Source organism: Echiichthys vipera, assembly GCF_963691815.1.
Source record: "Echiichthys vipera genome assembly, chromosome: 10".
NCBI lineage: Eukaryota > Metazoa > Chordata > Actinopteri > Perciformes > Trachinidae > Echiichthys > Echiichthys vipera.
The window spans coordinates 23,513,832-23,538,480 of record NC_139835.1 but is presented as its reverse complement, the minus strand read 5'-3'; the positions used below and the strand labels follow the sequence as shown (position 1 = coordinate 23,538,480).

At 42.7% G+C, this 24,649-nt stretch overlaps 1 protein-coding gene across 15 annotated transcripts in view; it reads right to left on the bottom strand.

The window, feature by feature from the left end:
* Positions 1-24,649, bottom strand: part of mycbp2 (MYC binding protein 2) — a 62,048-nt gene that overhangs the window by 10,956 nt on the left and 26,443 nt on the right. For 6 of the 15 annotated variants that reach the window (XM_083921612.1, XM_083921624.1, XM_083921622.1 and 3 more), the window contains 31 exons: positions 24,471-24,562; positions 24,199-24,333; positions 23,966-24,049; positions 23,772-23,868; positions 23,436-23,652; positions 22,946-23,220; positions 22,288-22,509; positions 21,890-22,081; positions 19,637-19,843; positions 19,372-19,509; positions 19,038-19,216; positions 18,812-18,954; positions 18,585-18,685; positions 18,270-18,488; positions 17,935-18,157; positions 17,473-17,591; positions 17,242-17,329; positions 17,062-17,111; positions 16,622-16,794; positions 16,274-16,418; positions 15,944-16,150; positions 15,556-15,611; positions 15,365-15,480; positions 15,075-15,172; positions 14,099-14,215; positions 12,988-13,128; positions 9,462-9,686; positions 8,288-8,420; positions 8,083-8,208; positions 4,393-4,581; positions 85-1,719 (listed from right to left, as the gene is read on the bottom strand). In XM_083921612.1, the coding sequence (XP_083777738.1) occupies positions 85-1,719; positions 4,393-4,581; positions 8,083-8,208; positions 8,288-8,420; positions 9,462-9,686; positions 12,988-13,128; positions 14,099-14,215; positions 15,075-15,172; positions 15,365-15,480; positions 15,556-15,611; positions 15,944-16,150; positions 16,274-16,418; positions 16,622-16,794; positions 17,062-17,111; positions 17,242-17,329; positions 17,473-17,591; positions 17,935-18,157; positions 18,270-18,488; positions 18,585-18,685; positions 18,812-18,954; positions 19,038-19,216; positions 19,372-19,509; positions 19,637-19,843; positions 21,890-22,081; positions 22,288-22,509; positions 22,946-23,220; positions 23,436-23,652; positions 23,772-23,868; positions 23,966-24,049; positions 24,199-24,333; positions 24,471-24,562 (6,142 nt within the window). The remainder of the gene's footprint in view (positions 1-84; positions 1,720-4,392; positions 4,582-8,082; positions 8,209-8,287; positions 8,421-9,461; positions 9,687-12,987; positions 13,129-14,098; positions 14,216-15,074; positions 15,173-15,364; positions 15,481-15,555; positions 15,612-15,943; positions 16,151-16,273; positions 16,419-16,621; positions 16,795-17,061; positions 17,112-17,241; positions 17,330-17,472; positions 17,592-17,934; positions 18,158-18,269; positions 18,489-18,584; positions 18,686-18,811; positions 18,955-19,037; positions 19,217-19,371; positions 19,510-19,636; positions 19,844-21,889; positions 22,082-22,287; positions 22,510-22,945; positions 23,221-23,435; positions 23,653-23,771; positions 23,869-23,965; positions 24,050-24,198; positions 24,334-24,470; positions 24,563-24,649) is intronic. The other 9 variants (XM_083921619.1, XM_083921613.1, XM_083921621.1 and 6 more) reach the window with 6 other exon arrangements.

The following is a 24,649-nucleotide window of genomic DNA, read 5'->3' as shown; positions in this document are numbered from 1 at the left end:
TGTTAAAGTATATTTTGGAAAAGATATATGATTAATGCCCTTATTCAAAATGACGAAACACTATAAAAGACTGTGTATTGTTACCTGGGTGAGCCTGTCTCATATGGTAGGTGACAGGGTAAGGGTGAGATTCCCCGCACAGCTCACAGATAGTGTCTTTCTCCGGTCCACCCATGGCGAGCTGTGCCATCTCTCCAAACAGATTCCCTCTTGGACGCACGTCTGCCTTCTCCCTCTTCTTCTTCTCCTTCTTTGCCTTTTTACCGTCTTTCTCATGTTCCTTCCTTTTTAGGATGGCACTGGACCCGGGGCTAGGGAAGATCATGTTCTGAGTGGCTGCCTTGATGGTGGCCATAGAGATGTCCTCCCAGAATGCCACCAGATGTTGTAACGTTAAAGGCAAGATTGACTTTGCCCTCATAGCCGGATGGGAAGTCATCTCATAGGAAGTGGCCTCTCCTTTCCCCTCCTCACACTTTTCTGGCAGTGGAGGTTCCTTCAGCATGGATAGCACCTTATTTTTGTTGATGCTTCCCATTTTGGAGATGTCCGGGCCATGTGGAGCAATATTAAACATGTTAAGTGCAGAGGAAATCTCTAAGGAGTGACGGTTCTTTAACTTGCTCTCCTTCTCCTCAGCGCCCTGTCCTCCCAGGGAGCTGCGGATGGGGGCATGCTCTTTGGTTAAGTCTGGGTTGAATTTAAGGAAGGAGGAGCAGGCCATGGCATCGTGGACGATACCTTCATGCCACAGGAATGCTGCGAAGACTGCTCGTGCGCATTCAGCCACAGAAGGTGACATGGCCTGTTTGGCAGGCTCTGTGGCCCGTGATGTACTCTCACCTTTAAACAGAGGCCCAGATTTGTCCTTTTTAGGGCGTGTGTGTCGACTGGAGGTTTTGCGGCTGACTTTGGGTGAAGCGCGGCTCTCTACTTCCTCTTTGACAGGGGCTTTGCCAATGCTAAAGTGCACCTTGCATGATCCTTCGTCAGCATTATTAGCTTCCGCATTCTCATCATTACCATCCTCAGAGAGGAGAGCGCTAGAGGAGCACACCTCCACCACTTCACTGTGGAGGTTCTCCTGGGTCACATGTGGAGAAGGAACGCGATTCTCTGCATTACTGATCACTCCTTTATTTGGATCTTTAGGAGACAGTTTAGGTTTGGGAGAGGTAGATCTGCCTCTAAGTGGCTCTGTAAGTGGAACCTTCTTCTTTCTAAGTGTGTCTGGGTCCAGAGTGTATGAATCTGATTTGGACCTCTCTCTGGGAGGGTCCAGCCGGGCTTTGGAGGAAGGGCTAACTTTAGGCGGGAGGTTCTTGTCATGATGGGCAGAAGAGGAGTTCTGGGAGGGGGTGCCGGAGGGACTAGCCCTGCCTGAAGAGGATACGCCTTTTTGTTTAGGAGAGGAAGAGCGAGAGCCAGGGTTTGGTGACTCAGCCCGAAGTCCCGGGGTTCTACCATCTGCCTTTAGGGCCTGCAAAGTGTTGTGATTGGGCGAGTGGGAGCGGCTGTGAGAGTCAGACCTCAGTTTGGCCGTGTCTGACCGCAGGATGAGGGCTTCACTGGCTGAGAGTCCACCCTCCCCTGTCTTGCTCCTGCTCTGTTCCGATGAGCGGCTTCCCCGACTCTCCTGTTTGGGTGATCGATTCTCCTGACGGTGCTTGGAGGCTGGAGACATGGGCCGTGCACCGGGCATCAGGTTCCCTCGCTCACCTAAACGTCAATAATTCAAACACAGTTATACCACAATAGAGGACTCAACCAATGGTAAGAGTGCAACAGTTTAACTCTAAGCACTCAAAACCTGAGTGGGAAAAAATGTAATGTTGAAAATATAAAAGGTAAAATGCAATGAAGGGCAGAAAGAAAGACAATGCAAGTCCAGAAGGTGAAAGATGTTATACCTTGTAATGCACATGACAGTGATATCTTTTTTACTTTACTAGCTGGGTGATTCTCCCGCAGCTTTGTCTGTCTATTACTGTACTAGGCAAACTGTAATATGGATGAAGATAACTAGTGGACCATGGAAGAGCTGATGGAAGATGGATTCCAGCCGAGTCCTGGGACCTCTCCAACTAATACCTAGTCGTAGTGTTAGCTTTTAATAGCCATTAGTCGAGTAACTACAACTTATCCTGGGAGTTAATAGCATTTAAGGTCCAAATATTTTCAAACTGAACTTTAAATCAAAACTAATATCCGTTTATTATGCACCCGCAGCTTTTCCTCTTCATTATAAATGTGTAAGGCCGAGTGCAGATTAGTGCAGTTTTTAAGGTCAGCACAAACACAAAAAATTGTGGGTGAGGGGGGGGTTCCTACCCACCCTCTGTTCAGTCTGAGGGAGGCATGCATGCTGTGATTACCCACCCTTTTGCCTTAGAGCGAGAGATGAGAGAGCAGTACCATGCCCAGCCACGGACACATTGCTTTTGTGAACACGCTCGCGAGAAGCAAGGTGGCGTGATGAACCATCTACAGCGGAAAACAGTGGAGCTGGTAAACAAACAAGGCATGAAACGCAAGGGGGCCACCACAGAGAGAAAAAAAGAAAGCACAAAGAGGCAATGGGGTCAAGTCAAGAAGGTGAAATAGAAAGAGGCAAAAGCACAACAAGTTAAAGTGACAGGAAGATAAACAGACAGGAAACATGAAGAGAGAAACACTTATGGAAGAAGAAAATAGAAATTATAGACCCCTGGGGGTGTCATGGAAATAAAACTAATTTGCGTTCACAATTTGGTCATTTGTATTTTTTAGTATGATATCATATCTATTTTTCTTCATTTTTTCAGCATTCAGTCAGCTCCAAGCTCTCCATAACTCTGAAGCTGGGTTTTTAGGAACATCCTCTAGTTATTCATAAAGTTTTTATGGCAAACCAGTCCATTATCCTGTAAATATTGCCCCTACTCATCATTTTGTCATAATTATTTTCATTTTCATGTTCTGTCACCTTGGATGTGCGTGTTCCTGCTGTTCTGCTATGCAGACTGCCATAACATGTGGGTCATGTTCACATTACTATAGATATTGTTATAGTTACTGTTACTCGCTGGCTGCTTGCATCTCTGGAAGTGTGTCTGTCTCTCTGTCTTTTGTCTATCTTTGTGTTTCTCTCTTTCTCTCTCCTTTTCTTCCTCCCCAACCGGTGCAGACAGATGTCTGTCCTCCACAGAGCTGGGTCTGTCCAACGTTCCTGCCTGTTATAGGGAAGGTTTTCGTTGCCACCGTACTCTATGGGGGAATTGCTGGGTCTATGCCTACTCTGTAAAGTGTCCTGAGATAACTTTGGTTATGATTTGGCACTATAAATAAAATTGAATTGAAATTAAATTGAAATAGGTTTAAGGGATCTAATGAGAATATAGCAAAAGTCCTAAGTGCATCCACATACAGTATCTCAGTCCAAGATCAAAATAAAACCGTATTAAATCCATTAAAGTAATCCACAGTGAGTGTGGAGGCTATAAGTTACCTGTATGCTATTTTCAGATCCCATATTATTCATTCATGTACAAGGTTTTTCCAAGACACCTCAGGGGCTCAGTAAGGAATAGACCACCAGGTAACACACAAAAAACGGAGACAGGAAATAGCAATACGGAAGACCGACAGGAACAAAGAGAACTACACAGGATGAAAAAGTTAAACAGATGTTAGGGGTGTAGGATCCTGTTCTAAAACAATCTTAATATTATAAATTGTGGTATTTTGTGTTTGAATTATCCAGTGAATGTACGAGCTATTAGTATGTGTTATATGTGATATTGTGGCTTCATAACTAGGCGATTTTTTTGCTATTTTAGAAGATAATTGTAGACAAACAACTTTTTAGAATACTATTGTTTACATTTGCAGTGAAGCTCGGAGCTGGTTTAGGCACAACAAGTTGTTAATCAATGAGGAAAAATGCAGATCTGAAAATGAAAGCAGTGAGGAAGGGGATGAGGAAAATAAGAAAAAGCTGACTTAAGAGAGCAAGCAGAAAAATAAGCAACTCGTCCATTACTTCAGCACATGGCAAAAATATCCATTTTAACAAGATGTTTAGTCCAGTATTGAAGTTTGAAATCTTGTTTTCAAAAACAAATGAAAATACCTGTCAAGGTTTTGAAGGTAGTGTCACCATATTTGTTTTTGTTTTTTAAAAAAAAACAAGATTTAAACATTAAATAATAGACATGTTGGCTTGTTGGGGATATTTCTGCACTGTAGAACATAACTGCACTGTTACAGTATGTGCTAATGCATCACTGCTGCCCTCCCCAGAGAATACATGAAATAGAATGAATACAAAACAAATCAGGAAAACAAAAAGCTGGGAGTTAAAGGATCAACACCTGTGCAAGCAAGCGCTGTCAGATAGCAGGACAGACTTACTCAGAAGCTGTGGTTGTGGCTGAGACAGTTGGGAGGGGGATTGTCCAAACACAAATGGGCTGTGGACAAGGGAGGAGGAGGAAGAGGAGGAGGGAGGTTGGGCGGCTTGCTCAAATACGGAGGAGGAGGGAGCTGCTGAGAGGAAGGGCCCAGACTGAATGGAATTCAGTATGGCACTCAACCGGTCACCTGCAGACATGGAGACAGAGGATGGGGAAAAACTACAGCTTATACTATGGTTTGAGGTTTCCAAAGGGGGTGATGATCATTCAGAGTTTATTTTTTATCAGTCATTCAGTCATGTCCCACGACGCAACACGTGCGAAATGGGAGGAGCTGCCAGGGTCCAAAGGTTGGCAGGAGCACATCCAAGGCTTGGATAGGTATCCAAAAGATGAGCAACTGGGTCAAAAATCGTCTGGGCCTTTTGTATGATTAAAAAGAGGGATGGCTAGAGCCCAGGTAGATTATACATGATGAGAGATGTGAACCTCCATTCCCAAGAAACATTTGTAAATGACATTTGCAGCCAAGTTCAAATGCTGTATACGTGCTGCAGTTGAGCAGCTAATTGGCTATCTAGCCTGAGTGGTGTACTTTTCCATGGTGAATTTTTGTTTTTTTTATGGCGCGCTCAACAAGCTAAGGCGAAGGACAAGTCGTGTGTTCAATTCAGAGTGGTAAATTAGATACGAGGGATGCTTTAGCAACTTTAGACACACATTACGTTGCAGTTTATGCGGGATTTGACTGGTTGTTTTCAAAATAAGGATACTAATTCTCGTGTTTCTATAACGCAGAGCATTGATGATATCATAACCAGCTTTTAACATGGTTCTACAAAAAACATTTCGTGAACCAGCGGCTCCTCCCATTTCACAACTGAATTTGGGAAAGGATAAATTTGGGGATTGGGGGCAGAGAGGGGTCTCTTCTCATGAATTATTTCACGAGTCACTCAGAAGTTCCAGAAGCATGTGTTGGGTGAACTTGGACCTTTCTTCATATATTGTATATTGAGCTGACACTGCATCAGTAATCATTCAAAAACTCTTGACACAACTGACTAGTTGTCAACCAGATATAAAACCCAGTCTTGTTTTTGAGAATACACTCAAATGTTGACAGAGTCTGCAAGGTAGGTTACTGAGGAGACATTTCGAAGTCTACTGTTTAAATCCGTTGCCATTTCATCACTTGTTGGAGCTTGAAATGGGAGGCTGCCTGGGTGAAGCGGAGATGGGGAAATCAACCAGCATGGATGAATATTGAAGCCTGATAGATCTGTGAATAAGGTTGCTCTTCAACCTGCTCAAAGAGCTTTGCCAAAGGCTGGTCCATCAAACTGACCAGACTGAAGGTGATCCATCTGTAATGCTGCCTCACAGCATGATGGATCTATCACACAGGTGAATAGTGATTTAAACCTTCCATCAGATGGTTCAGCAGGGGCTTTCACCTCGACCTGGAGCTGCCAAGGCCTGCAGCCTCCAAAGGACTTGCACAAACATTCAGCATGCTTGTGGTAGCACATTGTTAGGAGGGAGTTCCTATTCAGGATACATGCACTGGCCCACCAACATTTGTGAGGATTCAAAAGTAAATGTCACAGCACTAGTTTGGGGCTTATTCTGTATTGAGTGTGGGGTTTACACTGCACAGAAAGTGTGTCCTTGAAATGGAACAGAGTGGAGCTTATTCCATTTACTCCTTTTAGACAGGTTTATGCATTCTGGGGCAGATTGGTCATGTGACTTAAAAAAAGCCAAGCATGAATGCAACCAGGAAGCATTTTGAAACAGAATGCCATCAGATTGCTCAAACTACCTCGGAAAAGGTGATGTTGAAAAGAAGAACAGTTGAAAAGGTATAAATGCATTTATCTCTTCACGTAGCCCGTGAAGTTGCCACATAGCCAAAGTGACACTAAAATTAGTCATCTTTCTACTCGTCACATTAAAGCAGAAACATTGGCAGTCATGAAGAAGGCTTTATAGCATGTTAGGGTGCTGTGTAGCGAACAGAGTCAGGTGTATTTCCATCTCCCCCTGGAATGGAGTAAAGGGCCATCCACGCCAAGAACAATAACTATACAGCAATAACTATAGATATAGTACAATGCAAGTGGATTGACAGAGTCCACACCACAACTATATCAATAACGGCAGCGGAGAACGATATCGTTAGGATCACTTTCATAGATCTTTGAAGAAGAATAGAAACACTAACAAAGTGTCAAAATCCATCCAAATTGACATGTCACATTCAACATGGCTGATGACATTGCAGAGAAACTTATAACTGAGGTTAAAAAAACCCACACCTGTTTCATAAATAGGCAGTGTTTATAAAGACACTATCAAGAAGAAGGATATCTGGGATGCATTCAGGCTCACCCTCAGAATCAGTGGTAATAGCCAAGATGCGCCACTGTTTACGTTATCGTAATAGTTCTCATTCTTGGTGTAAGGCCTACACAGATTGGACGTAAGCACAGTAAAAGACAATTAGAGGCAGTCAGACTTATGACCTGCCTAAAAAAAGTCACGTATGTGGCCAATTGTAAAATTGCATTTGGCTTTTATCCATACACTTGAAATGACAAGTGTGAACAGAGCCTTAATTCTACAGTAACAGTATGATAACTTTGTATCAAATGAATAACCATGGTTCTCTGATAAGCATGTCCCAACAGGTAAGCCTCCTTTTCTCAAGCAGTGAGGAAGAGGTAAGCCGTTTGAAAGACAATTGACACAGCGTCAGCATGATATTCAGGCAGAAAGATACACAGACACATTTGGGGCCAGCCAATCTTTGATGGTGTAGCAGAGCAGATGAGTTCATTCAGATTATGTTTTCAGTATTCAACCATATTCTTAAGAAAACAAGGATTATGTAATGATCAAATGTTTTCTAAGAGACTAAACGCAGGCAACAAAGGGGTGAAATCACACACACACACACATACACACACAGTTATCTTTGTTGGGCTAGCCCACAGTGTGTGCCCAACTAAACAGAACCCAGATTAGTCAAAATGAACAGAAAGCACACCGACTGGCTCATGCACACAGACACAGACATATGCCTGACATTGCAGAGATGTTAGGCATGAAATAGCAACAGTAGACACAATAAAAAAGCATGCATAAATAAAAAGAGATGATAGATCAGTGACTGGTGGTACCTGTGATTTTAAAGAGATTGACTGACCCATACTGGATCACATATACGCTGTGGATGTGCTGCTATAAATTATTGCTTCACGTGAGTTTTCATTCCCTCGTTTTGAATGAAAGAGGAAATTTGACTTGCTTTTGTGATGTGACTACACGACTAAAAATGGTGAAAATGTCGGCATTTCTACAACAAAAATTAGGTTATGTAGCAAACAACTTAGAAGAAAAGTCTCAGTCCAAAGCTTAGGGAGAAGTCAGACAGAGAGTATATTAAAATAAAGCAGGGGATAATAAAGAAGGGTGCAGAGTGAAGTCAGGGGTGAGGTATACATCAGCAATGACAAAACATCTCTCCAAATATTTGACTACAGCCTGAGGACTCAGAAACTTCCAAAGTGAATGAAGAGCATAAAGCAAAGTGGATGTTGAAAGTAAAGTGATGTGCAGATTAAGGATATTTTAGAAAAAAAGTTTGTTTCTAAAAAGCTAATCTACAACAAGTTGACCTTACCTTTGTTGTTGGAGATGCCGTAGTCAAAGCCCTGTGCTCCATTTGAAGTTGTGGCTCTGTTGAAGGCCTGCACAGAGAAAGGGCTGGGTGGTGGGGTCTGGGCCCCATGCTCAAGCAGTGCTTGTTCTATAAAGAGCAGATTCGATTTAGTTACAATTGATCACATTTTGAAGTTCAAAAGTTTTCCACATTGCGTCTGACTGACCGTCCTCGTGGCGAAGGTACTGATTTCCACCGCGGTCTCTGGCCAATGACCAGGCCTCTCCTTCATCACTCTCACAGAACTCCACTACACTGTTCTTATCCAGCTGTACCCAGGTACCCTCCGAGTTGACCACCTGATACACAAACAACACTCTTTATCCATACTCACACACACTGAACACTTTGTCACACACAGCACTCTGTCAACCCTCTTCTATCAAAAAATAAATAAAAATAAAACTGTCATAGTCATTTTCAATATCAACCCCAGTACATCGATGTTATTACTGCACAGACAAAACCATGACACAAACTCTACTACAGTAGATCATTACCATGCAAACATTCAATTCACCTGATTGACACATACAAAATCCACAGCAGCAGATCACATGAATTTGATTTTGTGTATCAGCAGACACTGCGGGACAAAACTGACGTAGCTAAAATAAAATAAAAACTTACTCTAAGAAAGGGGTAGCTTATTGAAAGGTAAATGCATGAGGTTGTTTTTTCTCAATTCCCTGAAATATTATCATTTTGGAAAAACAGACATAGATGGAAGTATTAGTATGTGCAGGCTGCACCTCTGAGATCTCAGACAGGGAAACAATTGAACAGCATGACACACCACAGCAGCCAATGACAGGTCATATCCAAAAGAAGGGAGGCTCCACTCATCACTGCGCCAAAGACGATTTAGAAAGTTCAAAGTACCAAAGTTATTGACAGGATTGTTAAAAGTGCAAGAAAGATGCAGTCACGGCACAGAAAGGCTCCGGCATTGTGTGATCACACTTCCACTGAGAAGTCTCGAGGTGGCTGAATATGACACCCTGAAACTGCAATGGCTTTATGGACAAACTGAAATTAGTAAATCAGGAAGCACGCGAAAATGTTGCAGCCGCAGAAGTCGATAAGACCTCAACGAGTGGAAAGATGCACAACACACACCCACACCCAGAAGCACCTGATGTATTCCCCTTAGAAAGAGAGGTTACATTCTTTACATTCAAAATCAATTCAGTTTAGAGAAAAAGAGGGAACTCGGATTTCTGAGAATAAAGGCCAAAATCTACTTACATTAGCTATATTACATTACGTGTTCTAAACAGACTGACTTATTCATCTCTTGCCACAGAAAACACATTGCATTATTTGGGGTGAGTGCGTACCTCGCCTATGGCCTTGACCTTGTTGCCAAGAACTAACATTCCAATGGGGATACCCCTAAGGTTTGGGCAGCTTCTGATGTTGTGACCAGAGGGGCCGGTCTTCACTACCTTATAAAGCCCCGGGCCGCCGCCCTGCCCTGCCCTGTTCTGCACCCGAATGGGGGCCTCATGGGAAGGGCAGCTGCTCACCTCCTTTACGTTCTCCTCCGATTGGCCCATGACCTCCTGCAAGAGGTAAGAGCATGGATTAGAGGAAAAGGTAAAGTAGAACAATAGGATGCAAAAATTTAAAAGAACAGAACAAGCTTCAGGCTACCAAGTCCTAAAATATTTCGGCAAAGACACACTGTTGTAGCAGGGGAAAGAGCATGTAAGCTCAGCCAGCCTAAGCTGCATAAATAAAATCAGAAGTTGTATATTGGACATCAATTCATTTCTCTCATCGAGCAGTTATGAATCCGTCACCTGGACATGCTGTGTGATCGTCAAGGCCTTTAAGCAAGAGACATTTTGGGAATTATTTGTTTTCTTGTTGATAGTTAGATGAGTGATACCAATCTCGCATATGTCCATTAAAGCTGAAGTTGGTAACTTTGTGTGGAAAAAAAAAATCATATTTGCTGAAACTGTCATTATACCTTGACAGCACATTGAGACAATCTGTGCAAAAGTAATGTATCCTAGCTGCCATCTGTTGTTCCTGTCTGTGTCCCGTTTGCTCCATTCCACCGCGATCGACTTACAACAACCACTCAATTCCGAGCAGTCTGACGCAGTGTCAATGACTGTTCGTGAATGCATGTGCTGATCAAATATGAATCGAGATCCTTTTACTGTATTATCTCTATTGTATCTCTATTATCAAGCTAAAACCAAGAACCACCCACCAGCCAGACAAACATTCTCACTTTACAGCTAAACAGTACACTAAAATATGTTTAGTAATCAGACAATCTGACATGACTTTTTCACGGATCATCTCAGTCTCATTGTGCTGTCAGGATATAGTGACAGTCTCAGCAAATATGAAAAATAAAACACAAAAAACACTTTTTAAAGAAAGTTTACAACTTCAGATTTAAACACGAAGCTATAGTCAGCAACCAGTTAGTTTAACTCAGCACAAAGACTGGAAACAGCTAACTGTCATATGTTGTTTATTTAGTCCGTACAAGTTGCAGTTTTACAGGGGGGGTATGAGTGGGGGACTATTTCTTAGCCAGGCGCTGTAAGTTCCTGGAATCTTTGGTTTACTCTTAACATCAAATAGTCAGCACATAACTCCCATAAAACCTTCCATTTTTACACTTCAGTTTTTGTATTGATTCAACAAACAAGATATAACGTGTTAATAAGTGAGCGTTAGGGGTGCTGGGAAGTAAAGTTTTCTCCCTGTTTCCAGTCTTTCTGCGAAACTAAGCTAAGCAGCAATCTGCTATCTCATGTACAGTAGTATCCATCTTCTCAGCTAACTCTGGACAGGAAGCACAAAGCAAACAAGCATATTTCCCAAAATGTCAAAGTATTTCTTTAAACTACTCTTAGAGACGGTGTCATGCTCAGATGAGATGCTCTTGTTTTACTATTACACCATATTACACGACAGGGATGACTAAAAACGTATATCGACTTCCATCCCCAACAGCAGTCGGTGATTCCAAAACTACACTTGTTCCCGAAGATATTAAAAACACATGTGCTGTACATGCATTTTAAAAGTTTCAAAACAGTTCAATATCCGAGTCCTCGCAGTTGATACAACATAAGAATTCAACACTCCATTCATCATTGTAGTGATGCAGTTAAATGACCAATAGACAATAAAGAAGAACGTTCACTTATTTTCATACAGTCTACAATGAGGCATGCTATGACACAAAGGGTGCATGACTATATATGGCAAGCCTTTCAAACAAGACCTCATGCAATACACTGGACATTAGTTTCTTCAACCCCATGCAACATTCAAGCTTGAATAGTTATCACTTAACAAAATTCCAAATGTGATCACTGCACTGAGTCTATGGGAGAGTAGCTGCTGACATACTGCATCTTCACTGTATTATCAAAATTAAACAAAACAGACAACCATGCAACTGTGGTTCAACCTCTTATGCCTAATTGCAACAATGGTGGAAGTCTACAAAGTCACAAGGGGTTCAAGAGGACAAGTAGAGTGACAGATAGATGATAAGCTATGGGGCAATCAAGCTATGTATCTTCCTCCTTCATACAACTCACCTGTGGCGGGAATATAGTTAAGGGAGTCCACGACAAAAAGCCGATATCTCTGACTCCTTGGCTAGCGTTAAAGACATTCTGAGCAACAGATCGTGAGACAGTCAAGAAACAGTAGACGACTCGATAGAGGAGAGAAAACAGGAGGGGGGAAGGAGCTCATGTATTTTTTTGGAAGAAAATAAATAAATTTGGCTAGGGCTCCTCTGGAATTCACCCTCAGAGGTTATTTGAGAAGTTGAAGAAGAGAGGACAGCATCTGTTTGGACACTTTGTAATAAGTGTAAAACCAAATGCATTTAAAAAAAAATACCCAGTTGCAGGGGCAGAAAAAGAATTGAAAGTTCACTTCAAACACCACAGGGTTAATATTTCCAAATCCAGGACCAAATGAAATGCAGATAAAAGAAGAAACTTCCAAAAAAACTCCCCACTTGGATGATATAGTGTGTCATGCTGTTCAAACAGAGATCTTACAAGGAAGCCTCCTAGCACCTAAAGCATCCCAATGCAAAGGTGGAATTGTAGAGCAGTAGAGGTGTAATTTCCCATTGAACCTTTTTGTGGACCAGTGATTGCTTCATGACAGAAAACCACCTGGATAACATCTTTCAGATATGTTCCCTTGTAAAGGCAAGATTCATGTCTTATACACACACTCACATTCCTTTTTTGATTCTGTTGCATATTCTGGCGGTTTTTGTGGCATGGAGCAAAATGTGAGAGAAACCCTTAACATCACATGCTCTGGTGTGCGAGTGCTTATGAATTGTGCGTGAGAGGCAATGAGGAAAAGAAGCCTGAACAGTGCAGACTAACCAACTTCACCTCAGGATGTAATTGCTCCCTTACTACCTTTTGCCTTGTCTGTCAATTCCTGCATTGGGGTTCACTTTGCTGCAGTAAACATATACTATCTAAGCATTTGAGCATCTACAAGTGCTGTGTCCAACTAAATACACAATGGTCACTTTATGGTAAACATTTTCAACTTCCAACATGAGTTTATACATGCATGTTCCCAGCTGCTGTTCTTTTGTACAGTGTGTTAGTGAAAGTTTCATACTCAGTGTTGCTCAAATAGATGTTTCATGCAAGAGAACACAACCAAACAGTTATACTCTGATGAAGTTCTCTGTTTATCATGCTTTGAGTACATTTGGGGAGTGGGTGCCAAACACTAGAGTCCTTAAAAAAACATTATCGTTAAACAATAAAGATGATCTCTGAGCTTTTCTCCAAATGAACAGCACAAGAGCCTCTGTTCAGCAGGCCTTCTTCTACTTACGTCGGCTGGGACCAGTAGGCTCCTGCCCAGGTGCTGGTTAAAAGAGAGGCACCAGGCTTCAGTGTACCCATTCATGCTGGGAACATACTTCTTTACTGTTTCATCATTGAGCCTGAGCCACACACCATCATCATTGTGGATCTACAGAAAAACAAGCAACAGAGCAGAGCCACGCCGTCCTGTTACTATGGAAACAGGATGGGCAGTGCCCTCACACGCGCACACACACACACAGACACAGGCACGCGCTTAAGTTGTCACAATACCAGAATTTTAAACCTTGCTTTGATACTGGAATAAATAGTTCTGCTGTTTCTCCATCAATCCGACTCCGGCCGTGGTCATGGTGTCTCAAAGTGCAGCTGCAGACTACTGGTAGGCTAATGTTAGCTGCACACTACCACTGTTATTACGTTGTGCCGTCTGTGTTGTTGTGTTATAGCTTCGGTACTTTGGATACTTTGGACTGTATCAGACTGTATTGTTTTAGACACGTGGAATCGAAAAAGTATTGAAGTATCGATATTGTTGACAACCTTAACACCAACACAAACACCTCTGAGGTTGCAGGAAAGTCACAGGACAAATTAGAGGACATTAAATTTATGCTACAACCAAGGTGGTATGTTCGACATATGTCACCAGTGCTGTTACTAAAAGGTGGGAGTGCAGATACTGTGCAGGGCAGACAAATATGCCGAATATGTGTTGCATTACAGTACAATCATTAAGTGAGTGCTTTTAGTGCTAGAATTTTAATTTTGGATTCATAGTGCAGGCGCTCCAGCCTTTCATGTAGCCTCAGGGTGCCTTGCAAGAGTATGAAGCAAATTAAAGTAAGAGCAACAAAGTTATAAGCTTTGAAGGAAAATAGTTATCATTATTTAGAGGTAATAACACATAGTACATAGAAGCCACCAAGCAGGATTCAAAACTACTTAAAAACTAGCAATCTAGACAAAAACAAAAAAAAATAGGATAACAATACTCGTGATTCTGCCCTTACTGATTTAAAGAAGAAGGAACAAGGAAATAGAATAATAGTGTATAGTGCTACAGCTCGTATACCTATATACATAATTTATATTCTGCCTGGTCTAAAATCAATTACCTCGTCAATGAAAGTGATGGTGCCATTGACATGCACTATGCCTATCTGTTCACTCTGCAGGGAGGGGTGACTACGCACACGCAGGCCTGCGCTGTCCTTGGACACAAATTTGCGGACCTGAGAGAAGCAGAGGGGAGATGGAGACTGTGAGCGGCAGGAGCAAAGAATAAAAAGACAAAAAAGAAAGACAAGAAGTGCAGCAGGAGAAAGGAGAGGAAGCAGGACAAGTTGACGGCGGGAGATTGCATGCGTTAACCCACAAAGAGCCTGCTTCCAAGTACACACATACAAACAGCAAAAGATGAGCAAAATGTGGGAGCTCTATTTTCAGCAGCATCACTTGGATGAAGTTTGTTTGAATCCCCCCATTTACATTTATACTGGCGCATGTAAAATCCCGGAAGACACATTACGAAGGAATATACACTGCCGATATCTTAAGGTGCATAATTTTGCTTGTTTCCCCATTATGGATTGCAAAATACCACAAATTTCACAATATTATGATGACCCCAACGTGACTAATATCAGCACTATCTGCATTTTAAGTAATTTCCAATCACTCTTTTGATTACAGTATATGACCTCATGATATTATGTGCAACATAATAGCAGCTAGTGGGTTATTTGAGCATTCAACAAAGTAAAGTAAAATCACACTGGAGGTCTCTTTCTTATCACATGATGAATGCAAAAGGACGTCAAAGCCTGGTAGCCCTGGTTTAGTCCAGTGAGTCCTGATAAAAAGGCCTGCCTCTCTTTGCCTCGCTAAAAGTTTGAACTTGTTCACTGGTTTATTTTAGATTCCCATCACCTTGCACCGGAAGTTACAACTGGGTATTGACAGGTATAGAAGACAACAACATATTTCTGGTCTCTGGTGTATTTGAAGGGTGATTTCAAGTACGCATGCATGTTATAGTTGTGTTTATGTGCATTTTCATGCCCCTGTGTGTCTAATCAAAAACAAGCTTACCTTGCTAGGCTGAGGTTCAGCCTTTGGTTTGACCATCTGGGTGCCAGGTGGTATCATGCCTTTGGGAGGGTCTTTGACTTCTACCTCTAAACCAGCATCTAAAAGAAAAGGATTTACAGCTCAACATCATAAAAAGACAGCGATGGATAGTCCATTTCGAAGGCCTCAAGATTTTCCAAATATGACTCATCCATATGCATAGCAGCGGCATTACGTCATATCACTTATGTAGGGGTTAAGGCCTTGATGATGGTCATCAGCTGCTCTTACATGTGTTTACATTGACATACCTATTTCAATGCCATCAATGGTGACGTGGATTGTATAGAGGCCTACTGCTCCTGGAGTCCAGTTGGCGCTGTAGGTTCCGTCAGTGTTGGCACGAATCAGCATGTTCTCACTGGGTCTGTGTGGGAAATGATCAATAAGTAGATCGTATCTTACTGGAAAATGTGTTTTGTTTCTGTATTGCCTCACTTACCTCTTTGGGGTGGGAGAGGCAAAGCGCAGCTCTTCAAATGAGTAGTTTTCATATGCCTGCAAAGACAAAGAGCACAAAAACACTTGTTTATCAAAATATCAACTTCTTTTTAAATAAACATTATGATGTCCCCTAAATCAACACTATACCTATTGCAGATCTATAATATTAATCCCAATAATTTCAAAATCTATGAATTATGTTTGTATATGAATAATTATGCCAGATTTCATGTTTAATATATCATGTTGTATATTTCTTCAACAATGGCCACGTACAAAATATCCCGTAAAGACCAAACAGCTCCCTCTTGTGGATAATCTGAAGACTTCTAAATGTAAACAAGTGATGTAGTGAGTGAGTTATGAGCCAGTTGCATGAGGCTGACCTTCATCATGGTGATGGCAATGTATCGAGCCTCCTTCACAATCATGGGCTCATACGTGGCCTCCAGCTTGGGCATTGGCAAACCTCCAAAGGTTAGGTCAGGGCCAGAAGACGAAGGTGAGGAGCTTCCAGGTAGCCGCTGCAGCCTCTTCACATTCTCTGGCTGCATCGACTTCTTTTGTGAAACAGGTACAGCCTTTACCTCCACCTGGATATGTAAGAGATAAGAAAGGTCAGAGATTTCCCGTTGCAGGCAAAATTATTCTGTCGTTTTCAATCTTCTAAAATATGTATCCCCTGGAAGCAGAAAAGCCAAAGCAATCATGCTTACCTTCATGTGAGGAACATGCACCACATCTCCGTACTGGTCTTTGGTCTGTACAACCACGGTAGTAGGCCATCCACAGCGTATGTCATCTTTATTCAGTATCAGAGATGTCTTCTGGGGGTCTGCATAAGAGTCTGGCTGCAGCCACCTGGGTAGAGGAAAAGAACAAATAGAGGGAGACAGGGTAGTAAATTACTCATTTGTAATGAGGGTGTCATCAACATCAAAAGTTAAAATACACAGGGAAAGTTAAATTAAAATTTACAACCAACAAAATGCACAGTACATATTCTGCTCTTGACAGATAGGTAGAATTGACAATTGACACGTGTAGGCTCCACAAACATTTACCTGGCCAGACGTCCTCCACTTGAGGTCTGTACGCAAGTGATGAAGTCTTCAAGGAAAGAGTGCTCATTGGTTTGGAGGTGCAGTGGCAGATTTCCTTCCAGGGCCTCCAGGATAGTGGGGGAGTGAGACAAAGCCAGACCCTTCCCTAGGATCCCAGAGTGGGACTTGCACACCTGGGTGATGTCAAAGGAAACAAGGATCAAGGAAAGTCAGGTGCTGAAGAGGTATAAAATCATTTTCACAAGACCACAATACACCGTTTCACAGTTGTAAACATACACGTTCTAAATGTGTCCCAGTTTATCTCCCTTTTGCAGTGTATGTGAATGACATAGCTGACAGGAATTTAACAAGGACCCAGACTGTTGCCTAGCTAGGGAATTTCATTGAAAAGGCCTCCAAGTCCAAAAGAGAATCTCTAAATTATAAAGATGACTCACCTGAAGGGAGGCCTCCTCGAGAATCTCAAGGTCCTCCTCCAATTCATTGCCTTGAATTAAAAAAAATAGAAGAATAACAGATGAATGATTTACTCAACACACACCTTGGTATCATGGATTAACAGAAAAAACAGGTTATTCACAGCCACAGAAAAATCCCTTCATCGACTTTTTCCATACCTATAGGGAGGGCCAGGTCTTTCTTCATCAGAGCTGCTGCACACACACTACCCAGGAAGGCTAGCTCTTTCTCTAGCTGGATGATACCCTGAAATGTCCATAATGCTGGGGTCAGGAGGGTTTTCTAACATTTTGTCTGCCAATGCATTACCGAACATTTCACAGTTGACATAAAGAATACAGATCAGTCATGAGATCTAACGACTGAGGAATATACAAGAGTGTCTGTACCTCATCGGGACCAGGGTTGAATTCATATCCCACAGCCACACACTTGAAGCCATAAAAGCAAGCTTTCTCGTCTTTAACGTAGTCCGAGGCTGTTTCCAGTGAAAACAGAACTTCATTTCCTGAAAGTAGAAAGGACAGAAATACAGAAGATGAAAAGAGGGACCGGTGGGCAGTGTTATGTAGGTAATCACTGGTAAACTAATAGCTGTCTGCTGAGGAAGGTGGCCCAGAATCTGACAAGCACTTCAAATGACCAAAGGAGTGTTACATGCAGTCTGAGTGCTGGGGAATATAATTATCAGCTAACCAACATTGGGAAATGTCAAATGTAAGTAATTGTCTTCACCTGACTACTGCATATTAAATTGCCTAAGTCTCGTGGCTTTTGTAACTTTTGGATTTATTTGGATGCTGTTATTGCCAAAACAACACAGTTGTTTCGCAATGTTTGTCCTCTCTTACCTGGTAACACAAGGACGGTGGTTGGCCAGCCTGTGGAGCCCGAGAACTTCTTGAGCTCAGTCCAGGTGTTGATGGTATCATGGATCAAAGGTTTGCCCCCCAGACTGGACAGGTGGAGGGTACGGCTGGGGATGAGCAGGCGTAGGACATCCTCTGGCTGTGCAGTGCCACACTGTTGATCAAACTCGATGGTGGTCCAGCGGACACAGTCTGGGAATGATACCTAAGGCGAGGTGAGAAAGAGCAAGATTAGTTCAAACTTAAATAATGTTAGTCCCTCTTACTTTTTTCAGATGTACATTACTTGCTAGTTAGTGTGCCAAAAGAGGCCTCACCCTATATTGTGTGACGCCAGCTTGTTTGTAAGGGTGGTCACTCTCAATTACTGAGTAATGGTTTGAGGTGGTACAAGCTGACAGGCCCTGCTCAGGCTGGTTGCCAGTCGTGCTGTCAGTTGACTGGTTGGGATTGAAGGTGGGTGGGGCATACTTTTGGTTGAGGGCGGAGACAGCAGGTAACAGCTCCTGAACTAGTCCAAAGACCTCGACAGCAGCCTGGATGAATTAGAGCAGCCATTTCACCACAATTTCACATCAGAGAGAGACAATTTAGTAATTAAAAATGAAGGATTTCCTTGTTTGACCTCTTACCTTGGGTACAGATGCAGCCACTGGGCCGATGTAAGCCAGGATAAGGGGCAGGAGCATGGAGAAGAGGCTGGAGGAACTTAGTAGCTCAGGAATATCATCGACTGGAGATAATAAAGGACAAAGATTAAACTGATGAGAGGCTGAACAGATATGAACCAAGTTCAGTACAAGTGGCTTAACACTACAGCAATGCTTCTTTAAAACAGGTGCAAGTTTGTTGTGCTTACCATCGACAGCAAAAGCTCTGTGAAGCAGGTCCTTTGCAGCTCTGACCACAGCACTGACCACAGATAGAGCTCTGCTACAGTTCTTGTCCTCCTCGTTAGCTTTACTCAGCAGCTGAGACTGGAGATCCCCATCATACTCACTCCTTCAGCCACAAGAAAAACTCAGGTCAGAAAAAAACAACAACAAATACTCCAGAGATGAGATATTACTGGCTTTGTGTTTTACCTATAGTAAAGAATCTGTGGGATCTGTCCTCGGGTCTGGTTGGTGCCATTGCTACTCAAGCTGCAGGTGCTGAAGGTGAAGGACACGCCATCAGAGCACTGCACTGTGGTCATACCTCCATCCCCATTAGCTGTCCGGCTGCCATAGTTACGCAATCTGACAGCATACTTCACCCCCTCCTGCAACAGAATGAATTCATCAGTTATATTAATTTTAACCAAAACCAGCCCACATCTGTATAACATTAGAAAATAGTTACAGTATGTCATATCCTAATGTTTGTATCTCAACAGCAAATCATATGCCTGTATTATTTTCTTGAGAACCTATGTACCTTCAGTGGCACAGCCTTGTCCAGGCGAATCTCAGCAATATCACTGGGAGAATCGTCAGTGCTGTAGGTGCCCTTCACCAGCTCCAGGGACGTCCACCTGTGAGAGTGTGCTGAGTCCCCTGGGTGCTCTGTCTGCGCCTAAAGGGTGACAAAAGTTAAACAAAAGTTTTAAAAAGACGGTAAGGTTGACAACTAGTCAAGCAGCCCCAGGAAATGTATAAATGGTAATAAAACATAAAGATGAAAATGATTTCTAAGCACTTACATCATCAGCCAGCACTTCTAGTTCATACTCATGGATGCCCCCTCCTCCGTAGACGCAGACACCAACCAGCACAACACCTGGCTTGTCCACTGTCATACAGATGGCATCCGGAGAACCATTGCCCGTGTTCCAACTCCGGCCCTGGCTCGTTTTGGTGAAACGGTTAGGGGATGCTTTCACAGAGTGGAGAGAGTTCAACCCATCAACCTAATAAGTAAAGGACACAAAAAGAGATGTAGTCAAACATATTAAAGAAATTACATAACCACATGGGGCTGAGTAACACATTTTTCTTTTACTGTAGCAAACAATGAAACCCTGGATAAAAAAGCATGTTCTCTGTCCTCCACATGAAGACCAAGATACACTTTATTTTATTGTTTATTTTTGCAGAGACAGCACACTATTAAAAGTTATTTCTCCAGAGTTAGCTGGAAGTCAATTTACATCCGTTGTCTCTGGGCAAGTTGAAAGAAAACAACCACAGAGCAGGAAAAACACTACAATAGAGCGGGACAATTCATAAGAGTCAATCAATGTGAAATAATAAATAGTACCAGTGAGATAGTACAAGGCAGTCATTAGAAGTGACACTTTTGTGCTGACTTTAGCCTAAGCTTGATGCCGGTTTATCTAGTACTTTTAGGATTTATGGATTGAATATACAGGTTTGAATCTAGTCACACCTGCCTGTGACCAGGTTATTGTTGTGCATTAAGGTCGCACTCACACTGTCCATCCGCCCAAACAGGTTCCACGGGTAAAGCCTAGTTCGTTTGACCAGTGTGAGTGCAACCAGCTGCGGCCAGCTTGCCTGCCACGGACCGTTTGGGAGAGGTGGGCTTTTGTAAAGCACGTTTGCACATGTATGAGCACGAGGCCTACGGCGGCTATGACGTCATTTCATGTGCGCCTGTTCGGACATAGAAAGAAAAAAAGACGGACCATGCGCGGACATTTAAAACAATGGCGGCGAAAGGTTCACGTTGGGGTGATGCAGGGGTGGAGTGTTTACTGCAGATTTGGTCTAATGAAAATATTCAAAAACAGTCGACAAGACGCACAAAAACTCCGAGGTCTATGGAAAGATTTGTAAACAAAGCGACACATCGCAACGACGTCAATCAACGCGTGTGACGTGTTACGGCGTGATGACGTATAGACAGGCAAGAAGCATTCGCGCGAGGCCCAGGCAGTGTGAGTACAAACGGGCCTGGCCCTCAGGGGAAGAGGGAGGGGGGGACAAGTACCCTAAAACACGGGGCACGGTATGGACGGGCAGTGTGAGTGCCCCCTAAGACAAATGGAGAAAAATCATAGTGTGTACAAAAAGCTTTGCAGCGGACGGAGATAACTGGTGTCTGATGCTCTTTAAATTATCCAGATTAAATTTACATTGCTGATGATCCTACCAACTTGCTTTTAGAAAGAAAGGTTTGGTTTTGGTCTCTAAAAGAAACATTTTCTGAAATAAAAACATCTCATGTTTGCATGTTAAGTCACACAGTACAAATGAGTAATTTTTCTTTCAGCCTGCTGACAACAGAGAGCCAGACACAACTGCAGAGGGGGGCCTATCCAGGTGCTCAGGGGAGGAAAGGGTTGTTTCCCTGACAACAGACTGGGGAGCAAAAGAGTGGTGTCCACGGCTGCCGCGGGGTGACAGTTACTATGGAAACTATAGCCCAGGAGTTCTATCTGCAGTACTAGGATAGGAGTGTGATGATAATTAAATGAAGCATGTGAGAGGGGGGGCAAAAGACATCTGTCCTACCCACTTAATGACTCAGCATACAGTAAAAAAAAAAATAAAGAAAATCCAATTCCACCTTTTCTGTTACTGTTGTTTGGCAACAGTAAAGACATGACCTTGTTTCAAGAAAAAGCTGTCACTATGAAAACAAAAATAAAAAAAACAATGAGGAAAGACATGAAGTCTTGATGACAACTTATAAAGCTGCACTGTGACAATTCTGAATACAACAGAGGATGCAAATGAATGCAAATAGATGCAAATGTGGTCCCAGTTTTTTAAAATTACAAAATGAATGTGACAGAGGGCAATGATTACAAGGTGAATGCCCAATGTAGAGACGGCAAAGGTAAAAAAAGCTCTACAGGAGCAGGCTGAGAGCAGATCAAGATTAAGATTCTTAAAAAGGACAATAGACTTGGGTTTACCAAAGCAAAGCTCAGTGGCCCTACATACATGCGTATGTGTGTGTTTTTTAGGCTTCCTGTGGTGTGAGTTACCTCGGAGCCCAGTGCAGAGGCGGTTAGCTCAGAGACGATGGAGGCCAGCAGACCACAGGTGTTTGAGACCAGGTGTGGAGAGAACAGCTCCACCTCCTTCCTCAAACTCTTCCTCACCGGCAGCACTACAATCACCAGCATCTTCTCCAGTACCTCCCGGAAACTGGTCATGCCCATCAGGTTCTCCTCCGTCTAAGGGGGGAAATATGATATTACTGTTTTGATTCAGAGTTATAGGAGGTACTTCAATGAGAATAGGATGAGTTGATGATTAAATGCCACAATATTCTCCATCCATCAAACATTTCCTGGGTCACCGACCACACCCATAATTACCCATGTTCACCATTTTGAAGTGAGGATACCTGATGTACAGAATATGACATGTAAAAACTCACATGGCTTAGTTTCTCCATGTGGGCCACCAGCAGGGGGAAGCGGTGTGCGAGGGCAGAGTCGTTCTCTGTGCTGACTTGTTTGACCAGTGAACGCAACAGCACTTCCCCGTCATATGCAATTGGCAGGATGGATGTCAACTTTACTGAGGTGTTGCAAAGAGCCGACATCACTGCCGCAAGAAGACGGCTGCTGGATGTGCGAAAGTTGGCCTCAGCAATGTCCTTAAAAGAACAGGGAGAATAAGAATGAATCTCTTATTTTATCATCTTTCTGAAAGGTTTCTACAATGTTCCTTTGACAACACACAGTATCAATATTTAAAATCTTTACTAGATGTAAAGGTAGGCGTACTGAATGGTAAAAACACTCTTGACCATCTTTATTTATAGCTTCAATAATTTAGTGGTTTCAGATTCTAAAATTAGCTGCTTTTCTTTGTTTTCTGAAATTGAATATATTATTATTATTTTGGAATGTTGCTTGGACAAAACAAGCCATTTGAAGATGTTGTCAGCCTTTAGGAATGCATGATTGGGCATGCACTAAACTACACTACTGATAAATCAGGAAAAAAAATTCATTGTTAATGAGAATAATAGTGGGAATTCTATGTAAAACTCCTTCTGAACTACAATGACATGGCCTGCTGTCACTAACCTGGTCTAAACAGTTGAGCAGGTCACAGAGGCAGGCCCACTGCAGAGCTGGGGTTGGGTAGAAGGAGTGGAAGCAGGCGGTGAAGGTGTTATGGCACTCCTGCAGCACAGCTTCCAGCAGGGTCAAAGGTTGAGACAGGTAGCCCTGTGGGTCGTTGTCTAGCTTGGTCAGGCAGTTGTCCATGCCTTCTGACAGGATCTTCTTCAGCAGGCTGCGTGTCTTTCCCACACACTCTGCCAGCTTGCTCGACTCCTCCACCACAGCTTTGGTGCTGGCTAGAGATCAAACAAGAGATAGAAAAAGAAAACATTGTAAGATATCCAAATAAGCTACATTCTAAAAAAAGACACACTAAGCATTTCATTCTAAAACGAATTACGATATATGCTGTGGATTAGTCTAGGGAAAAGCATTGTTGCTAATGGTTTAAAAGCACAAGCACAGTGATTTTAAGAACAAGCCAATATATTTTAGAGGATAAAGTGCTGACCCTGAAAGTTCTCTGTGTTCCTACCAGCAATGGGGAAGATCTCACAGATGTAGACCCTGAGCAGGCGGAGGCAGCACGTGCCGACAAAGCGCAGTCTCTCGAGGTCCAGCAGGGTGGCTGTGTACTGGAAGCCCTTCAGCCCTCGCAGCTCCTCCACACCCAAAACCAAGGTGGTCCAGCTCCAGTGAAGGACACTCAGCAGAGACTCAAAACACTCCTACGGAGAGACAGAGGTAAACAGTCCCACACAGTGCTGTAACAAATTACCTGTCAAAACACTAAAGAATGTAGAAACAGAGAAGGACAAACTCCTCACAACATAGAGACAGTACTCACCACTGAGACAGTACGAGCGAATGAGCGTTTAAGGATATGGACTGGTTCACTGGTCTGCTGTTTCCCTTTAGCAGCATTACCATCATTTGAAGGAAGCCTAATGTTAGAATGTAAAGAAACAATTAGAAACATTTAATTGACCGGTCTGTAGAAATAATAAACTTCCATCATAAGATGTCAGGAATTTTACTTGCCTGTAAAGTAGCTGAGGTATTTGACCAGCATTAACATCTGTTCCGTTGTTTGACTTCTTAGAGCTTTTGAACTGAAAGACCACACTTAAGGGAAAAACAAAGCAAGACTAATTGAAAGGCTGTCACTAATATTTAAATCCAAGCATTATAAATTAAATGATGCATATGGAAAATGTGTAAGACATTAAATTATAAATGCAGATGCCTTATCTATATTGTGAAATCAGTTTTACCCATCATCAGTGGTAATGGTGGCCTGTCCATGGGAACCACAGTCACTGCTGGGTCCAGACACTCGCGCCCACGCCACATACCACCAGCCCAGCTGCAGCAACACCGGCTCATCAAACATCATGGCATATTTCTCCCTAAAGAAAAAAAAAAAAGACACCAACATGAATAGCTATCAAATACAGAGATCATATCTTTCCATCACTTTTTTTCCCAATGACAATGAATAATTGAGACAACCGAAAGGGGGACAGAAGGAATCCACAAACTTTACCTGGCAGCACAGTCATAGGCCAGCACGTCAGTCTCAGCCAGCAGATCGCCGTCTGTCTCATGGTCCCCCCCGTCAGGTCCCAGCTCAAAAAGCTACACAACAACAGAACTGGGTTAATATGTTGTAAATGAGTTATTAGACAGTACCGAAATGAAAGCTAAGCAATGCATTGCTGTAGC